Consider the following 20,197-nt stretch of genomic DNA (forward strand, 5'->3'; position numbering starts at 1 on the left):
CCTTTGTACTATCCTGCAATTTATCTTTCCTGCAGCTGATGTGCAGTTGGCTGTTTACATTTTTTCCTGTTATGAACAGTGCTACTTTGAGAAACTTTGTAAATAATCTTCTGGAGTATGGGTGAGTTTTTCCAGTGCAAATTGCTGGGTCGTAAGGCCTGTACATGTTTAACTCACCAGTATTAACACCAACATCATTTTGACAGTGGTTGTATAATGATGCCATGTGCACATGTGATAACATTTTAAACAGGTTCTGCTGAAATGCAGAGAAGTGCTTAATCCATGTATGAACACATGTAATCTCCATGCAAGGAAAAGAATATTACCAGTATTCCTCATACCCCTTCTTGCCCCATCCAGATAACAAACTCTGCCTCATTCTCCACAGGCAACCAGTATTCTGGCTCGGACAACATGGCTCATACACTTCTTGTGTTCCATTGTTTGAATGTTCCACAATTTAAGCAATTTGTGTTGGTGTACGTTTGGCTTTTCAGTTTGGGGCCATTGTGAATAATGCTGCTATGAGCGTATTTGGTATTTTTGGTAGTGCACAAGTCTGTGTTTTTCTTGGGTGAATACCCAGGACCGAAATTGCTGGGTCTCAGAGGATGCATATGTTTATTTCTTGTCAATGATGCCAATTTTCCAAAGTGGTTGTGCAAATTTGTCTTCCAACAAGCTATTTTTTTGGAGTTGAATAAGATGATATTAAAGTTGCCTGCCTTTTCCTTGTATATTCTAGATGTGAGCCCTCTGGGTGGATATGTTTTGCAAATATTTTCTCCCACTCTGTGGCTTGGCTCTTCAGTGTTTTAATTGGTGACCTTTGATGAAATGAGTTCTTAATTTTACTGCCATGTAATCTTTATGAATAGCATTCTTCAGTTCCGTTGTAAAAATATTTGCCTACCCTGAAGGCAAGAAGATACTCATACGTTTTCTTCTACAAGTTTATTGTTCTAGCATACAGATTTAGATATATACCTGGAATTGTTTTTTGTGTGTGTGTGTACTGTGTGAGATATGATTGTTTTACTTTTTTTCCATATTGACCCGGCATCATTTATTTTAAGACTATGTGTTTACCCCAGGGATTTGAGATATCACTTTTGTCATATACTGAATTTTCATATGTATTTGGTCTAATTCTGAACTTCATTCTGTTCTTCTCATCTATTTGCTCATAACATCATGCCACACAGTTTAAATTATAAGAGGCTTTGTAAGAAGTTTTAGTGTCTGGAATATCTAGTTTCCCTTTCTTCGTCAATATTTCCTAGGTTTTCTCACTTGATTTTTGCATTTTTTAAATAATAATTTATTATTTTGTCCATCTCCATAAAATCAACTTGATATTTTTATTAAATTGATAACTTGAGAACTAACAACCCTATGATGTTGTCATCTTTCCAAGAACAGGGGCTTTCATTTGTTCAAGTCTATTTTAGTATTTATCAGGAATGTTCACAAAAAATTTTTCTTAAGTTTTCTACATCCTTGTAACATTTCCCTAAATATGTAGTCTTTTATTATAAATGAGATTTTTCTCTATCATAAGTCTTCTGTTCACAGTTTCTGTACATGAAAGCTACTAATTTTATAACTTGCTACTGCACTGGATTCTTTTATTTTTTGTTAGTTTTATTTTTCTGGGGTTTTCCAAGTATACCACTGCATTATCTGCAAATTGAAACAGCTTGTTTGCCAATTCTTATGCCTCTAATTGTTTTTTGCTTATCTAATTGCTTTTGCTAATAATCTCTAGTACAATGATAAATAGCAGAGGTAGTGGGCATCCTTGCCTTGTTTTAGAGGAAATGCCCCTTTAGTTTTTCCATTAATTAAGATAATGTCTTTTAGGACTAAGGCATATATTTATTTTATCATATTAAGATGTCCTATATTCTTGAATGTTTTATCATGAATGGCTGTTGTATTTTATCACTTATTCTGAACATCTGGAGAAGATCATGATTCTTTTCCTCTGATTTATTAATAAAGTATATAATATTAATTTCTCAATCAGATCAGTTGGGCTGATGGTGCATGATGGGAGGAGTGCATGGCCACAGGGCTTCTGTCTTCCATTCACCTTCCTGAAATCCCTGCACCCTTCTTTCCACTTGGAATGCTTCTGTGTAGGTGTTTGGGTGAGTAGTGGAACACTTGAACGTCTCTGAGCGAAGGTGCTGAATGTCCCATAGGCCTTGATCAAAAGTTTTCCTGGCCTGATTAATGAAGAAAAAGCAATGATTGACTAACTCTTGCCTAAGTTCAGGGGAAAAAAATGTCTACCCTAGAGGCCAGACCCAAGGGGAGATGAGCACTTCCTCTTAGCATTGAGTAAAATGGGACTATTTCTTTGATTGGGAGCCTTGGGAATCCAACAGAGCTACTCCCCATGTGACCAATTCCTGCATCATGTCAGTCACCAGGGCAGAAGGAAACAAACCTATCTGTACCTCTTGCATCTCATAGCACTTCCCACCAATTCTTAGGACAAATACAATATTTTACCAAATTCGCTCTGGAGGGGATTTCTAATTTCACACTCTTAAATCTTCATGTCTCAATTCCGCTTTGAATTCCTGGGGCTTCTGCAGGAACCAGCTCTACTTATATAATGTTTGGGTAACTCCAGTCCACTCAGGAATTTTTCCCCTCTAGGTTAACCAATCGCTATCAGTAAAGTGCCTCATATACTGAAGTAAGCTTTGGGAAGAGACAGTAAGACATGGTACTGCCCTTAAAAGAGTAAAGGTCCAGGAAGAGAGACAGTAAAATAACTAGTATGGCCAGCAAACCTGTTCAGGGAGTCCCAAGGAGGGGATATTGAACTTGCAGCCACCCAGGAAAGCCACATGGAAGAGGTGTAGCAAGTTACACGTAGTAGGCGCATGAACAGTGTTCAGGCTCAGAATTGAATAAGTATGCTGATTGTGAGTGCAAAGGCCCAGGGAGAAAATCACGTTCTCCAGCGTGTAAGAGGAGAGATCTTTGAAGTAGGAAATAAAGTTGGAGGGGATAATATGGGACAGATTATGTAACACACACACAAATATTTTATATATCAGTCTCAAATACTGATTGGAAGTTGATGGAAATCCTTTGGGGTTTGATGAGATTTGCAGTGTAGAAAGCTAACCCACACCCTTTAGTAGAATGGAATGAAGGGGGTCTGTTTATATTGGCTGTGCAATAAACTATCCAAAACACTATACTTTAAAGCCACCACCATTTATTTAGGTTATGATTCTGTTGACAATTTGGGCTGGGCTTGGCTGGGCTCATGTCTGCAATAGGCTGCCCATTTGGTTTGGGGCAAGCAATTTCACTCAAGATTTCATCCTGCAAAATTACACAAGGCCTGTATACATGCTGGAAGGTTCCAGAAGAGAAAAAGTTTCACTGTAAATGCTTTTCAAGTCCTTGCTTGTGTTTGCATGAGCCCTCTTGGCCAGTGCAATCGCATGGGCGAGCCCAGAGTGGAAGGGTCCTCAGTTAACATAGAAGAGGTGTGGGTACAGGAAAGGGAAGAAATGGTGACCCTTTCTGCAGTTATCACAGGGCCATTGTTCTATTGCAAGAGTCCAAATGGGAGGAAATAGCTTTATGTAGATGTAATTGATGTCGATAAGCTGCACATGCTTAATTTGTTGCGTTTGGTCTATGTGTGTATTCACAAAACCACCACAGTCAAGATGGCAAATCCCAAAACATTTCCCCTTGTCCATCTAATGATTCCTCCCAGTCCTTCCCCATGCAACTAAGGATCTGCTCCCTCTTAGTACAGATCGGTTTGCATTTTCTATAGCTTTATATCATAGAATACTACAGCAGTATTAGTCTTCTGTCTGGCTTCATTCAGCATAAGTACTTAGAGATTCTTCCATTTCGTTGAATTTTGTTAAGAGTCCTTATATTAAAATTAACTTGGCATTTACATGAAGGTGGTCTTCCAGCCTTTGTCTTAGCATTTTTAGGTGTGGAGACAGAATGAGTAGGAATGTTTCACTTTCAGGATTGGACAGTGGGCATTGCAGATAATGTTGTAACAGGTTGATGGTTTCTGAACTCATTATGTGCCACTGTCTTTTTTCGAAGTAGAGATTATAATAGCACCTGACTCATTAGGATGTGAGGATAAACTGAGTTAAAACCTGTCAAGTGGAGTAATGGCCCAGTATACTGTGAGCACAGAACATTTGTCATCACCTTAGAAAGTGTTTATTCAGGTTCTTCCTTGTAATAGACATTGGAGATAAAAGCAGATGTCAAGAACAGACAATGTGCTTGCCCTCTATAGAATTTTGAGATCACTAGAAATGTTAACTGTTCATTCAACCAATGTATATTGCTGCTGCTATTCCAGACCTGAGGCCTCTTCGACCATATAAGGACTCTCTTAACTAGAGGTGAGTATCCTGGCTTGCAGGTCCATTCTATTCTGGGCTATGCATAGGAAAACCAGGGCCTCCCCATCACTTTGTATTTCCTACCTTTTTTCCCCTTGACTCTTTGGGGTTATAGTAGATCAGTGGTTCTCATCCAGTGATTTTGTCCCTAAGGGACATTTGGTAGTGTCTGCAGACATACTTGATTTTCATAACTGCTGTGGGGCAGAGCAGAGGACCCTACTGGCATTGAGTGGATAGAGGCCACATATATTGTTCAAATTCCTACAATTAATAGGACAGCCTGAACCACAAAGGATTATCTGGACCCAAATAGCAAACAACCCCTGTGATAGAGTCATAGACTCTATACCAGGAACTAAGTAAAAGATGGAGGGCAAACTCGTGGCTTCATCTAATTCTGCCAGGTCACCAGGGCCAGGGGCTCCATAGAATGGTTGGAAGCTGAGACTTTATTGCACTGAATACAGTGATTTTTTTTCCACGGGAGCTATCTCAGCTTCAGCCCCTGCTGGGGAAGGATGGAGCCTGGCAGAGCTTTCTGGGGTACAGGATCCTGCCAACTGACCTACCTCTTTTGGCACAAGATGGAATGAATAAATAGGTGCTGTGTTCATAAATATGATACCTGCTACTTTTTGAGAATCTACATACTGGACACTTAACACTAGTTTTCCACAATCACCCCAACAGTTATTTACAATGAAGAATCTGAGGCTGCTTAGAGACAGAGTAAATACCCTAATAAATGGGAAAGTTAGGGTTCAAACATTGAAATCTGCCTGAGTTTCAAATCCAATTATCACCAAGAGGGCTCAACATTCCCTCAAGTCAACCCAAGACAGTTTTACACTTTGCTGTCTTGTTCAAGGGAATAGCCCTCATGGAGCTGAACCGGTACAAAGGATGCTTTGCCTCCCGTTCCCTGTTGTAGGGAGTCCTTGTCTGGGGCCATGTCCTGGTCCAATCCTTCATCTCTAGATTTAGGGAAGATTTCTCCTGGACTACAATTCTGACCTCCAGCATGCTGTGTTCCTGGGCTGTGCAGAGAGCTTAGTTTTGAACTGAGTCCTCCTACATGGCTTCCTGGGTGCCCTGAGTCAGCTCTGGGGATGCAGGCAGCCCCATAAAAACCCAGAGCTGATCAACCCCCTCTAGTCAGTTTTTCCAACTCTGCTGTGCTGATAATGGATCCCTCCTCTGACTGCCTACCCTCCCCACACCTTCCCCTGGTAGTGCAAGCTATTGTAGAATAGGGTTAAAGAGACAGAATCCAAGTACCTGGCTGGCTGTTCACAATCTCTTTGCAGCTTTGTATGGCCCTCGGGGATCTTGTGATGGCTAACAATTATGGAGTGCTTATGCCAGATGGTGTGAGCTCTCATGTGTAATATTTAATCCCCACCAGAATTCTTCAGGAAATATGTTTCATCATTATGGATGAGGGCACAGAGTCACAGAGAAATTAAGTGACTAGCACAAGACCACACCATCGGTGAATAGTGAATACAGATTTGAATTCAAAGCACTCAGACACTGTGCTCAGCAGCCCCTCAAAATAGGATAAGTTTATGAAAACTGGAACAAGTAGGAGAATGGTGGTCAGGCTAGGCCTCTGAAAAGCTCACAGTTTTTATTTGAAGCCTTGCGCGGAGGATCCAGGCATATGAAGATTTGGCAAAGTCTGGGTCAAGCAAGGGAGGCAGAGGATAGATTGCTTTGGACTTTTATTTCAGGCTTGCTGGTATATGTGGACTGACAAAACCAGGATTTTCTTTCTCTTAAAGTAGACACTACCATGAGTTTCCTAAAGAAGTTTCTTATTAAAGTCTAATATATGTCAATGGCCACCACCAAAACAAGATTCAGTAATTAAAGTTTTATGGAGTGAGGGAAGTCAGTGTGAGATAGCCCAGATGGAGACCAGGGAGAAGCATAGTCGGGGAGGCATGATGCTTGAAGACAGAACGTCACAGGGGTAAAGATGAGTCACTAATGTGTAAACATTTGTTGTCATTCTGGTCCTGTCTTCTCCCCTGCAGCACCTCCTAACTTACTTCCTTTGGTGCTCATAAGAGTCCATATCATTGAAACAGTGTACTTTCATGAAAAGTTTCGTCATCAGTTGGCCATTCTCTTTCCTTAGTAGATGGTAAGCCTTTTGATGTGCTGCTTCAAGTTTGCCTTTGGTTCAGGAATGTTTTCTTCCAGTATATCATGAACAGTACTTCTTTTCTATAACCTTCAGATAACATCCACAGGAACACCAGTTTTCAGCACTTTGTGTCTCTGGTGTCTGTCTTTGACTTCCATTATCTTATTTGGAATGAACTCATCTGCTGAAAAGTCTCCTCAGAGCCCCTTTCATGTCCCTGTTCCTCAAACTGTAGATGAAGGGGTTCAGCATGGGGGTGACCCCTGTGTACATCACCGAGGCTGCTGAGCCTTTTCTGGAGGGATGGGCTGTTCCAGAAGTGAGGTAGACCCCAAGGCCCACACCATAGAACAAGGACACAGCTAAGAGGTGAGACCCACAGGTGGAAAAGGCTTTATACTTACCCCCAGCTGATGAAATGCCCATTATGGAGGAGATGATTCTAGAATAAGAAAAAAGGATCCCAGTCAAGGGAATGACACCCAGCAGGCCAGTTACAAAATGCTGCAGGATGTCATTGATAAGGGTGTCAGAGCAGGCAAGCTTGAGAATCTGAGCAAGTTCACAAAAGAAGTGGGGGATTTCTGTCTCTCCGCAGAAGGACACTCTCAAAACCATCAAGCTTTGCAATGAAGAATACATCAGGCAGATTAACCAAGAAAGCAGAAGCAGGAGACCACAAAGGTGAGGGTTCATGATGACTGTGTAGCGTAGGGGGTGACAGATGGCCACAAACCGGTCATAGGCCATCACCGTCAGTAGCAGATCATCTAGCCCAGCAAAAATCATGAAAAAATACATTTGGGTGAGGCAGCCTTCATACGTGATGGCTTTGCTCTGTGTCTTGATGTTCACTAACATCTTGGGGACTGTGGTGGAGGTAAAACAGATGTCAGTGAAGGCCAGGTGGGACAGGAAGAAGTACATGGGGGTGTGGAGGCGGGGGTCGGAGATGATAGCCAGGATGATGAGCAGGTTCCCCAGGACGGTGACCAGGTACATGAAGAGGAACAGGCTGAAGAGGAGGGGCTGCAAGTCTGTATTTTCTGCAAGTCCCAGAAGAATAAATAATGAAATAGCTGTTTGGTTCCCTCCTTCCATTTAACTTATGGAAACTGCCTGGAAAGAGGCATGAATAATGTTAAAACAACAACAAAAAGGAATGTGCCATACATTTGAAACTCATTAACTGATGAACTATTAGGTTTTTATCTAAGACTTCTGATTTCTTTACTTGGCAAACATCTCTTCGATAATACCTACTCTTCTGGGCTTCTGCCAGACTACCTGGAGCACCTCTTGAAATTGAGTGTCCTCTGCGTCATCCCCAACTCGTGGCTATTCCACATCTGCTTTGCAATTCCTGTGAAAGGACCATCAGTCTCATGAACACCTTTCTTCTGCCTTGTGGCTGTGGTCTCTTCCGTGGCAGGGAAATGTACAGAGAAGAGGTGGATCTCAGAGGGAGTTGCACAATTGAATGATGTTTTTTGCCCTGGTGCCATTTACCAGCATCGTGACCTAGACCATTCTCTGCTTCAAGTTTGACTCACAGAAGGATACTGTGCAATGCAATGGTGTTATAGATAATTCCTCCATTATTATAGCAGCATGTCCCTTGTACTGTCCCAATTTATCCCTCTCTATGTACCATAATATACCTTAATCCCAAAGACCAAATCAGAGCCCCACCATGCACTATAATAGGGCCCTTGCATGTTTCTGTTGTAGTTCTTTAAATTTACTTAGGCTGGGAGAGTTATGCCTTTTCCATTTATTTTTTATTTTGTGTCCCAAGAGCTTAGCACAGTACTTGGTACATACTGGGTACTCTATAAATATCGAATGAATGACAGAGAAATTTTCAGGGTATAATAGAGGAAGTTCCCTATCATAAAATCTAATAGAGAACAAGACACCATTTATCCTGAACGCTTTTCAATTGAACATACAGAGAATGAGAAAGCTCTCTGTTTATTTCACCTCATTAAAAAAAAAGCCTTAGTTTCTGTTCGAATATTAAGTTTCTGCCATAGGAGGAAATTTCTAAACTCTGAAACAGTTGTCTTCAATTTTATACCCATATAAGAAAATCCTTTGGTGTTGAAATGTATCTCTTTTTAACATACAATGTCTTAATTCCTCTCTCTCAAGATCATTTCTATTTTCCATGATACTTAAATATTTGTGGACATCTAAATGACTCTGTGTCTCCTCATCCTTCATTATTCCACAATTATTTGAGTACCTACTGCATGCCAGGCACCGGCTTAGGACTAAGCATAGAAAAGTAGGAGGAATGGGCTCCGTCTTCTTGCGGCTTCAGTGCCTTAGGGGTACCGTCTGTCTTTGACCGCTCTGCAGTGATCAATGATTCTGATTCAGACCCTTATGATCTACTTGAGGAAAGTCATGTAGCTTATTAACTGGTCAAGCTTGAGGAATGTTAACTTGGTTGGAAATCTGAGAACATTTGTAAAACAAGGTGAGTGATGAAGACGAGCAACTTTTAAAACAGTGTGGTAAATATAAATCCAGAGAGATCAATGGAACAAATTGGATAGTCAAGAAACAGACACGAACCAGTATGAGAATTTAGTTCACAAATACAGGTGGTATCACAAGGCAGCCCATAAAAGGTAAGCGATTTAATGAGTGGTACATAGAAAAAATTTTAAAACATCTCAAAATAGATAATAGAAAAGAAAGTGACTAGCAAAATTGAAATCAGTTTTTTCAGATGTGAGAGGAACATAATCAGCACAGATGGAAGATGTGAATTGTACTGCTTCGGGATTTCATGCATCGCAGGAAGCCAAGCAAGAGGCACTTTGCCAGTGGGAATATCAGAGACTCAGACATGCAGTAAGACTTGGGAGTGGGGGGTTGCCTCGGTACTTACCAATAAAGTAGATAAGTACGTGCAGGTGGTTATTTAGGGAGAGCCTGACAGTCTTTGGTATTAAAATGGACACTGGACACTTTCTTCGATCATCATTGCTGCTTGGATTCAGGTCCTCATAACCTTCCATCTGGGCTACAGACAGTCTGGTACCCTTCTAGCCCATTGCCCAGGGGACATCCAAGTAGTGCCAATCTCATCATTGTACACATCTTTTGGAAGTCATTCAGTGGGCCATATCCCTCTGGGAGAAAGCCTAGGCCCCACTGCCCTCCATGATTTGCCCCCTGTATTATTGTTCTGGCTTCATCTCCCATCCCACTACTCTCTTCCTGTCTCCTAATCCATCCTTTGTATCAAGGAGGAAATTAGACAAAACCTTTAAATTCAGCAGAAGGATGATAGCCTTTCCTTTCATTATCACGCTGAAGTATCGCCTAATGGGCCTGCTGACTTCTCCCATTTTCTGGGGGAATGTTCCTTTGCCTGGGATCTAGACTCTTTGAACTTAGTGCTGACTCCTAGGAAAGATTAATAAAGTACAAGTGCTTTTTGTTCAGTAGAGATGCAAATTATTTTTGATCAGCTAAAATAATTAGCCCAAAAGTTCATGTATTTTTCCATGAGGGTCATCTCTGTCTGGTATAAAAGATAAACCCAAAGTCTACACTTTTATTTTCCTGTATTTTTGCATCTAATTTGGAAAATGAATTCCGTCATTTCTTTCCTATCTGTATAAATCCCTGTTTCTCAAATGCTCTGCAAACTACCTTTACTCTTCTGGCTGTCTCATTAATAAATAAGTCTTTAACATATACTCACTATATATTTATATGAGAATCACATTTTTAAATTTTGGTATCATTAATATGTAATTACAGGAGCAACATTGTGGTTACTAGACTCCCCCGCCCCCAGTCAATTCCCCCCCCACATAACCCACTACAGTCACTGTCCAGTAGCATAGTAAGATGCTATAGAGTCACACTGCTTGTCTTCTCTGTGCTACACTGCCCTCCCCATGCCCTACTACCACATTATGTGTGCCAATCTCAATGCCCCTCATTCCCCTTCTCCCTCCCTTCCCACCCACCCTCCCCAGTCCCTTTCCCTTTGGTAACTGTTAGTCCATTCTTGGGTTCTGTGAGTCTGATCTTGTTTTTTTCCTTCAGTTTTTGCTTTGTTCTTATGCTCCACAGATGAGTGAAATCATCTGGTGCTTGTCTTTCTTTACCTGGCTTATTTCACTGAGCATAATACCCTCTAGCTCCATCCATGTTGTTGCAAATGATAGGATTTGTTTTCTTCTTACAGCTGAATAATATTCCATTGTGTATATGTACCACATCTTCTTTATCCATTCATCTACAGATGGACACTTAGGTTGCTTCCATTTCTTGGCTATTGTAAATAGTGCTGTGATAAACATAGGGGTGCATATGTTTTTTTGAGACTGGCCTCCTGCATTCTTAGGGTAAATTCCTAGAAGTGGAATTCCTGGGTCAAATGGTACATCTATTTTGAGTTTTTTGAGGAACCTCCATACTGCTTACCACAATGGTTGGACTAGTTTACATTCCCACCAGCAGTGTAGGGGGGTTCCCCTTTATGAGAATCACATTTTTAAACATCTCTTGGAAAATAATGCATTGACATGTGAAACTCTACATCTTGCAATGATAGACACAACCCATGCAGTTTCATAGTTCTGGGACTTTGCATTTACCCTCGCCCAGAGTCCTCATTCTCCCTTATTCACCTGGAAAAGGCCTGTCCCTTCTTCCCCATTCTTTCCTGAGATCCTCACTGACATCACCAGGCAGCACCAGCCACTTGGCCTTTGGACTTCCTCCATACCTGCTAGAATCTAGACCATACATGGGTAAGGCTACCACATTACAAGTATGTTTGTTTCTAGATTTTCTTCCTCCCAGGAGAGCAACACATTCTAATTGGCTCAATGTTAGGCACTGCAGAGACACTATGGATGTGGGAATGTCCCCCCACCCCCACCCCACCTCCGAAAGAAAATGTTCAAGTAGGTGGAGAGAGGATTATGGGTAAAGGCCTGGAACTAAGAGGCCATGAAGAGAGACCTAGAGATAGAGGTAGAGACCAGAGGTGTAGCAGGGACTTTTCTGGCTCTTCTGGGCTTTTCTCCCTCTGCGTCTCTGTGTGCATGGCAGGAAAGAATGAAGGGAAAAGCTTTGGCCCCACTTACCTCTTTTCCACTACAGTTTCTGAGCAATGCTAGGGCATCACAATGGAATTTCAGAAGGTTTGACTCTGATATTGCTTCTCCCAGCGGAGGATAAATAAAGACAGCGGAGGATAAATAAAGACAGAGGAGCAGGAACAAAGAGATAGAACGACACCTGGCAGGGCCCAGGGGCATTTCCTCCTGGTCTGGGAAAGTTGAGCCTGAGGTGAAATGCACAAGAGGATTACTGAGGACTGAATCCCTTCACTTCTCATTAAATTGCTGTTTTGATTGCTTGTTTCTGGAGAATTCCTCCCCCTCCAGGGTCAGGGGAGTGATCGCATCTTCCCACTGGAGCAGACCTGGAGCCACATGTAGGATCCATTCTGGCCCCGACTCATGTCTCCCAGCCCCACCCAGAGACCCCACTGGGCCTTTTTATTCCTAAAACAATTCTCCTCTTGGGTGTGGCCTCTGGGGGTACCCAGCTTCCCTTAGGGAATATCTAATTCCAGGTACAGTTCCTTTACAAGTCTCAGAATCTGGAAACCTCTTTGGTCAAGTCCTGCTAGGTGTCCAGTGCCTTCTCCAAGGTTTTCAGAGATGCCTACAGCCACCCTTTGGAAAAAAAATCCAAGCAGTGGAGAGGAGGGATAGAGAGGAGAGCAGGCTTTGCAAAGGGTCAGCAGAGTGACTGGGCAATGATCTTGGCCACAACCAGACCCAAAAACTTATGAGGTACCTTGATCCCATTGGGTATTGGGGAGAGTGAGCCCAAGGTCAAGAGCAACTGAATGACTGGAGTGTCAGGGCCTTCACAGGACTCTGTGGTGTGCTTTTCACTCAAAGCAGATGCCCTCTTGTTCATCTAGCATTCAACATAGAAACGTTTTTTGAGTACCTTTCACATGTGATAGAGCAATAAACAAGAGAGTTGAAGACCCCACCTTCATGGAATTTCCTACTGGTTATGGGTGCAGTCATGCAAGGAAACAAACAATAAACAAGTTAACAGGTAAAAGGATTAAAATAGAAAAGGGATACATGCTGGAGCATGCCTGGGGGCTTCTCAGAGGAGGTTATGTTGGATTCTCCCAGAGGAGGACGCTGCCCCAAATCACTCACGAAAGGCGTCTCTTGATGCAACAAGCAAGAGGAATTTATTCAGGAACCAGCTAGCTGGGGTCCAAGTGTTAGCCCGACGCAGCAGGTCTCAACAAGGACCCCGAGCAGTCAAAGCCGGAGGTTTTTATAGCATTTTCTAAAAAGACAGTGTTGTTCTACAAGCACGTAACAGGGTTTTTTTTCCAAGGACGCATAAATCTTCGGTTGGCGCCACATCCCGGGAGTTTCACGAGACAAGAACACCCTCAGCCATACAGTGTTTCAGCAAGATAAGCTTGGTATATATGACTAACTGACCAAGGTTAGCTGTCTGAAGGCCGCAGCTGCCCACCACCTGGTGTTCATGATTAACTTGTTTTTCACCTTGTTTTTCAAGGGCTTTCTGAACATATTCGGAAAATGGCCTCTGGGTTTCTTAAAATGGCTGTGCTCAGGCTAACCTGCTGTCTTCACTGAATGTTTAGGTCCTACATTTCCCCACTTTCTCTTTGATCATTCCAATCATGGAATGTTCGTTTCTTCTTGCTGCGTAAAAGAGTGATACTGCTGCCTCAGCATTAGTACCTGAATGACACTCACTCTTTCTCTAACAAAGGATATTAGCCAGTTTAAAACACAGGGACCAAAAGTGAGAAGCAATACAAGAATAAGCAGGGGTCCCATTAGGGTGGATATCAGGGTTGTAAGCCATGGGGATAGAGTAAACCAAGATTCAAATAGACTTTGGCTAGCCTCCCGTTCTCTCTTCCTTTGATCTAGTCTTTTTCTGAGTTTAGACATCGAGTCTCTTACTATTCCGGAATGGTCTGCATAGAAGCAGCATTCTTCTTTTAGGGCTGCACACAATCCTCCCTCTTTTAAGAACAGTAGATCTAGTCCTCGCCTATTCTGCAGCACTACTTCAGAAAGAGAGGTTAGGGACTCTTCAAGTTTAGTAATGGATTGTTCTATAGTTTTCAAATCTTCATCAATAGCTGCCCTTAGTCCCTCATAGTGTTGGTTTCCTTGAATAATGGCGGCTGTCCCTGTTCCTACTCCAGCTGCAACTCCTACTCCCAGCAACACGGCCAGGGTTAGCGAGACTGGCTCTCTTCTAAACCTCTGGTTGGACTCAAATTCTGTTATGAATGATGAATCATCATGGTACATCAGTCTAGGTGCTAGTTGGACCATAATGCAGAAGTCACGGGAGGAGTTGAAGGTGGAAGTGGAGACACATGGGGTTAGTCCAGTATTACAAGCCCACCATCCCTTGGGAGGAGGGATTAAATACCTGTTTTTACCGGGGAAGGCTATGGGTATGGTCTCATTACATAAATGTTCGTGGGTGGGGGGAACTGTACCTAGACATTTCCCTCTTCCCGTTATTTCAGTCAGAGTAAGCTTCTTATGGCTGCCCCAGCTACAGATTTCATGGCTGGTTGTATTGTCAACACTTCCTGTCAAACCCAATCCTTCATAGTATGGCGGCCCAGAGGAAAAGTATAGCCAACAGGCTTCAGTGGTTTTAGGACTGGTAGTGTTTAAAACCCGGAAAGCCCCGTCAAGAAGGTTGAGGAGGCATTGTCCAGTGCCAGGAAAGGGGGGCGGCCTTAGAAATAGACCACACTGCCTCTCCTGACTGGGAGTAGACCTGCCATGTCAGTAACCTAGGCTCACGAGGGTTAGTGTTCTGGTGGGTTGGGGTTAGTAGGAGCATTAGAGTCACTAATAACATAATTCTTTCTACACAAGTGAAGCTTAAGAGGGTTATCAGTCTGAGTTACTCGCCAATCTGAGTCCGACTGGGGTGCTTTCTTCAGATGTGAAGCGTGTACCCAGGAGGAGATGCCATCTACTTTCACGGCTGTGGGAGTGGTCAAGAGGACGATGAAGGGTCCTTTCCACCGAGGCTCAAGGTTTCCTGTTTGGTGTCGTCTTATGTAAACGGGGTCTCCCACCTGGAACTGATGAGGCACTGACAGGTCTTCCAGCCGATAGGCTTCCCGGATGGTGGCCCACACTTCTCTCTGTACAACTTCTAGGGCCCGTAACCTTTCAAGCAGAAACTTATTAGTTACACATTCGGGGGATGTGTGGAGGTAAGCCGACTCAAGCGGAGCCGGGGCTCCAAACATTATCTCAAAGGGTGTTAGCCCAAAGCGGCCGGGAGTGTTTCGGACTCGAAATAAAGCGAAGGGAAGGAGGACCAACCAATCACACAAACCAGTCTCTATGGACAATTTAGTCAAGGTCTCTTTTAGAGTTCTATTCATCCTTTCTACCTGTCCTGAGCTCTGGGGCCTGTATGCACAATGCAATTTCCAATCTGTCCCCAGGATCTTGGCCAATCCCTGACTTACCTGGGCAACGAAAGCAGGTCCATTATCGGAACCGATTACCTTGGGGATTCCGAACCTCGGAAAAATTTCTTCAAGTATCTTTTTGGATACCGTCTGGGCTGTCTCGGTCTTGGTGGGGAAAGCCTCTGTCCATCCTGAAAAAGTATCTAAAAAAACTAAAAGGTACTTATGTCCATATTTAGCAAGCTTAATTTCAATGAAGTCAACTTCCCAGTAAGCTCCCGGCCAATCTCCGCGAAGCCTTTTTCCACATATCATTTGATGTCTATTCACGTTTACTAGTTGGCAAGGAACACAATTCTTCACCACCTCATCTGCCATTTTTTCTAAACCAATGATATGATAAGGGGAGTGTCGAACCAGGGCTTTTAGGTTCTTGACTCCTAAATGTGTCAATTGATGTAATTGCCTCAAATATTCTCCAGTCTCTTCGGGGGCGTGGGTGAATTCTTGAATCCTTGTGGCAAGCGAGTCCAGGTCAATTGTCCAGTAGTTCCTGTGGAGGGGTCTTTCCATTCAAAAGCAAACAGCGGTTGGCTACTCTGGTGCAGGCGCAAACAAAAGAAGGCGTCTTTTAAATCTAAGACTGTATACCAGGTGTTTTCTGGGGCCAGGGAACTTAGCAGGTTATAAGGGTTTGGCACAGTGGGATGAATGTCCTGTACCCTTTTATTAACTTCTGTTAAATCTTGCACTGGTCGATAATCTCCTGTTCCCGCTTTCTTTACAGGCAGTAAGGGAGTGTTCCATGGGGATTTACATTTTACTAATATCCCCTGCTCTATGAGTCGCTGGATATGGGGTCTAATTCCATCTTTGACTTCTTTACTCATTGGATATTGTCTCACAGTCACTGATAGGGCTGAGGCTTTTAATTCTATGACCACCGGGGGCTGGTTCACAGCAAGCCCCATACCCGCCGTCTCCGCCCAGGCCCTTGGAAACTGGTTGAGCCACCCCTGACTAACTCGGGAGGGTTCTGGTTCCTTAAAAAGACGGTACTCATCTTCTAATCTAACGGTCAGGATACTTAGGCCCAAAGGTTTTTTTCTCCCGATTAGTCACTCGAGTGTCTTCAGCCTGAAAGGATATTTGGGCCCCGACTTTGGTCAAGATGTCTCTTCCTAATAGGGGTGTGGGGCATTCCGGTATGACAAGGAATGAGTGGTTTACTCGTCCCACTCCTAAGTCTACCGTTCTTTGGGTAGTCCATGCATATTGTTTCTGACCTGTAGCCCCGAGCACCCAAGACTTTTTGCCAGAGAGGGGGCCCCTAGCTTGAGTCAGTACAGAATGTTGAGCACCGGTGTCCACCAGAAACTCAATGGGTTGCCCCTCCACCTTCAGGGTTACCCTAGGCTCGGGGAGGGGCTCCGAGCCCCATCCTCCCTAATCTTCTTCCTCCAGCAGAGACAACACCTTCGGAGGTCCCTGCGGTGGCTTCTTAGGGCACTCTTTCACCCAATGCCCCTTTTCTTTGCAGTATGCACTTTGGTCCTTCTCTAAAGGGGTCCGGTTGCCCAGGTGCCCTGCCTTGCTAGTTCTGCCACTGGAGGGCGACTGTCCCTTACCTTCTACTACTGCGGCCAAGATCCTTGCTAAATTCTTCTCATGCCTTCTATCTCTTTTTTCTTCTTTACTTTCTCTTTCCTTAACTCTTTCTCTTCCTCAGTCTCTTTTATCAAATCTTTCAACGACAAATCTTGTAAACCTTCTAGCCTCTGAAGCTTCTTTCTAATGTTGGGTGCTGACTGCCCGATAAAAGCAAGGGCCACTAAAGCACTATGCTCCTCAGAAGTGGGATCAAAAGGAGTGTACCACCTGAAGGCTTCCATCAGGTGTTCTAAGAACACTGCGGGTGCCTCAGTGGCTCCCTGACTGACCTCTCTTACCTTGGCCAAATTGGTGGGGCATCTGGCGGCCCCACGGAGACCCGCCACCAAAGCCTGGTGATAGATGGTTAGTCGCTCCCTACCTTCTGGAGAATTAAAGTCCCAGTTGGGTCTGGTCAATGGAAAACCCCTCTCTATGTCATGAGGGAGTTGCGATGGTCATCCATCGGTCCCAGGCACGTTCTTTCGTGCCTCCAGGAGGATTTCGTGCCTCCAGGAGGATCCTCTCTCTTCCGTGGTGAAGAGCACCTGCAAAAGCTGCTGACAATCATCCCAAGTGGGCTGGTGAGAAAACATTAAGGACTCTATTAGCCCAGCTAGTCTTTGTGGTTCCTCTGAAAAGGGAGGGTGATTCGCTTTCCAATTATATAAGTCAGCAGAGGAAAATGGCCAATATTGCAGAGGTTGGAAAGGGGGTTCTCCCTCTTCCCCGACGATGGGAACTCCATAGGACAGGAGAGGAAAAATACCCGACGGGTCCAAGGTGGCCCCTCGGTGGCGCCGAGTTCCCTGGGCAGGCCCCGGAGCCACCCCCACTGCCTCGGCATCAGGGACTGAGGGTGCTGGGGGTAGTGGCGCCGGCAGTGCTGGGGGAGCCGGGGGTGGCAGCGCCAGGGCCAGGGGTGCTGTAGGGGCAGGGGGAGCAAGGGGATAAGGAGGGGGAATCATCAACCATAAGCAAATCTTGAGTGTCAGGGTGAACTCTGGTAGTAGTTTCTTTTTCCTTGCCCTGAAGTTTGGTCTGGGCAGCTAGAACTCGAGGGCCCTTTTTCTTTTGCACCCAGGGCTTTACCCAGGGCAGTGGGTTTTCCACCAACTCTTGCCAGACTACAATGTAGGGTTGCTGATCCGGATGTCCTTGAGGCGAATCCTGGAAGACAACGGCTTTTACTGCTAATAAGTGGGGAAATCAAAAGTCCCCTCCGAGGGCCACCCAACATTGAATGTGGGCCATTTGGAGGTACAGAAAGTCTGCCATGGTCCCTTTTTTACTTCTACTGACAAGTTATGCGCCCTCGCTCTGACTTCCGTCCAATGATCTAACGTCAGGCTAAGGGGGTCGTCACTGTCTGTCCCATTGTCAGTACAACAATAATTAGGCAAGTAAAAGACACAAAAAACAAAGACACACACAAATTAGACACACAGTGGCGGCTTTTCATTTTTTTTCTCAGATTTTCAATCAGAAACCAAAATGAATCGGAGGGTTGATACTCCTGGCGCCCAAAAATCAACCCTATCTCATCAGGTTCACTTTGCCAGAAAAACAGATGAGAGGCTACCAGGCGTCCCTGGCCCTCCAATCTCCCGGAGGCGTCCCCCAGGGTTGCAGCCTCCGGCACTCCAAGTACATCTACCGACTGCAGTCTCGACCCCTTTATGGGATCGGGACGACTGCCAGACAGAGGGTACCCTTTCAGAATTCCGACCTGTCTCACTGAAAAACAGAAAACAGAACACAGACAACTCAAGGCGCCACTAACCTTACCTTTTCCTCCAAGAGCAACTTCGGGAGTGAAGCGGGGTGAGCGCACGATCTCGGACGAGCCCCCAAATGTTGGATTCTCCCAGAGGAGGACGCTGCCCCAAATCACTCACAAAAGGCGTCTCTTGATGCAACAAGCAAGAGGAATTTATTCAGGAACCAGCTAGCTGGGGTCCAAGTGTTAGCCCGACGCAGCGGGTCTCAACAAGGACCCCAAGCAGTCAAAGCTGGAGGTTTTTATAGCATTTTCTAAAAAGACAGTATTGTTCTACAAGCACGTAACAGGGTTTTTTTTCCAAGGACGCATAAATCTTCGGTTGGCTCCACATCCCGGGGGTTTCACGAGATAAGAACACCCTCAGCCATACAGTGTTTCAGCAAGATAAGCTTGGTATGTATGACTAACTGACCAAGGTTAGCTGTCTGAAGGCCGCAGCTGCCCACCACCTGGTGTTCATGATTAACTTGTTTTTCACCTTGTTTTTCAAGGGCTTTCTGAACATATTTGGAAAATGGCCTCTGGGTTTCTTAAGATGGCTGTGCTCAGGCTAACCTGCTGTCTTCACTGAATGTTTAGGTCCTACAGTTACATTTAAAGCTAGGTCTGAAATGATGAGAAATGCCAACCGGGCAAAAGGCTAGGGCAAAAAAGCACATCTGGCACTCCTGGGAGTGGAAAGAGAATGTGCAAAGGCCCTGAGGCAGGAAATGATTGGAATTTCTGAGTCACAGGCCTGTGTTGCTGAAGCACAGAGGCCAGTAAGGAAAACGGTGTGAGATGTCTATGATCAGAAACCAGGGCCCTGGTCCTTCAGGTCATTCCCCAGGTGGGGAGTTTGGGTTTTAGCATGAGAGATGGGAAGCTTTTGGAAGACTTTGTAGCAAACATGATGTGATGTGATGTCCCCTTTTGATCCCTAAGTTTTCTCTGTTAGTGTAGAGAGTGGGCTCCAGGCAGAGGCAGACTCAAATAGGGGTGTCACAGTCATCTTGGGGAGCAATGGCATCAGCTCTCATTCCTCATAAGGAGGTTTTAATTGTGATCTGTCCATCCATCTTAATATTTTCAGTTAGTTTAATTCTGCCCTGTTCAGCCCAAAGGAACACAATCACATTTCCAAGACTACAAAGAGGCCTAGATTCTAGAAACATGCTAAGCACCTAAAGGGAAAAAAGGGAGCAGCCAGGTCCCACATCTGACACCTGTTCCTCCTCCTCATGACTGCTGGGGAGAAGGCAGAGGACAGAGAGACCAGGAAGGCCTGGGAAGGGTGGACAGACTCACGCACACTACCTCTGGCATGACAGCCTCTGCTCCTGCCCAGAGGATGCACACCTCACCCTAATTCTGGTCTCCTCACCTCAGGGAAGACAAAGTGTATAGAACTTCTTCCTTCCAATCCTCCCAAAGATACATGTGACTTGTCTCCTGACAAAGTAACAAACCTGAGGTGCCTTTAGGTTGGGAGAATTACAATCCCTGCAATTAGGGAGGCTTGACCTTAAAATCTGTTAAGTAGACATAAGAAGGCTGGGACTCACACCTGGATTTCAGAGTTCTCCTGTGATAAAATCCTCAACTTTAAATAGAGGGTTTATTAGAAAAAGAAGGAATTTTACCAAGACACTACAGAATGGAGAGGGAATAAAAGAGCAGGTTCATATACCAGACGT

The 20,197-nt window shown here is 44.3% G+C and overlaps 1 protein-coding gene across 1 annotated transcript; it reads right to left on the reverse strand.

Moving 5' to 3' along the window:
• Positions 1-6,304: 6,304 nt before the first annotated feature.
• LOC108403441 (olfactory receptor 7D4-like) lies at positions 6,305-7,677 on the reverse strand. The gene has a single exon (XM_017670599.3). It carries the CDS (start codon positions 7,675-7,677, stop codon positions 6,754-6,756), a length of 924 nt encoding a protein of 307 aa, XP_017526088.3. The 3' UTR covers positions 6,305-6,753.
• Between the last annotated feature and the right edge of the window lie 12,520 nt (positions 7,678-20,197).

This window comes from Manis javanica, chromosome 13, assembly GCF_040802235.1.
Source record: "Manis javanica isolate MJ-LG chromosome 13, MJ_LKY, whole genome shotgun sequence".
In the NCBI taxonomy this organism is placed as follows: domain Eukaryota; kingdom Metazoa; phylum Chordata; class Mammalia; order Pholidota; family Manidae; genus Manis; species Manis javanica.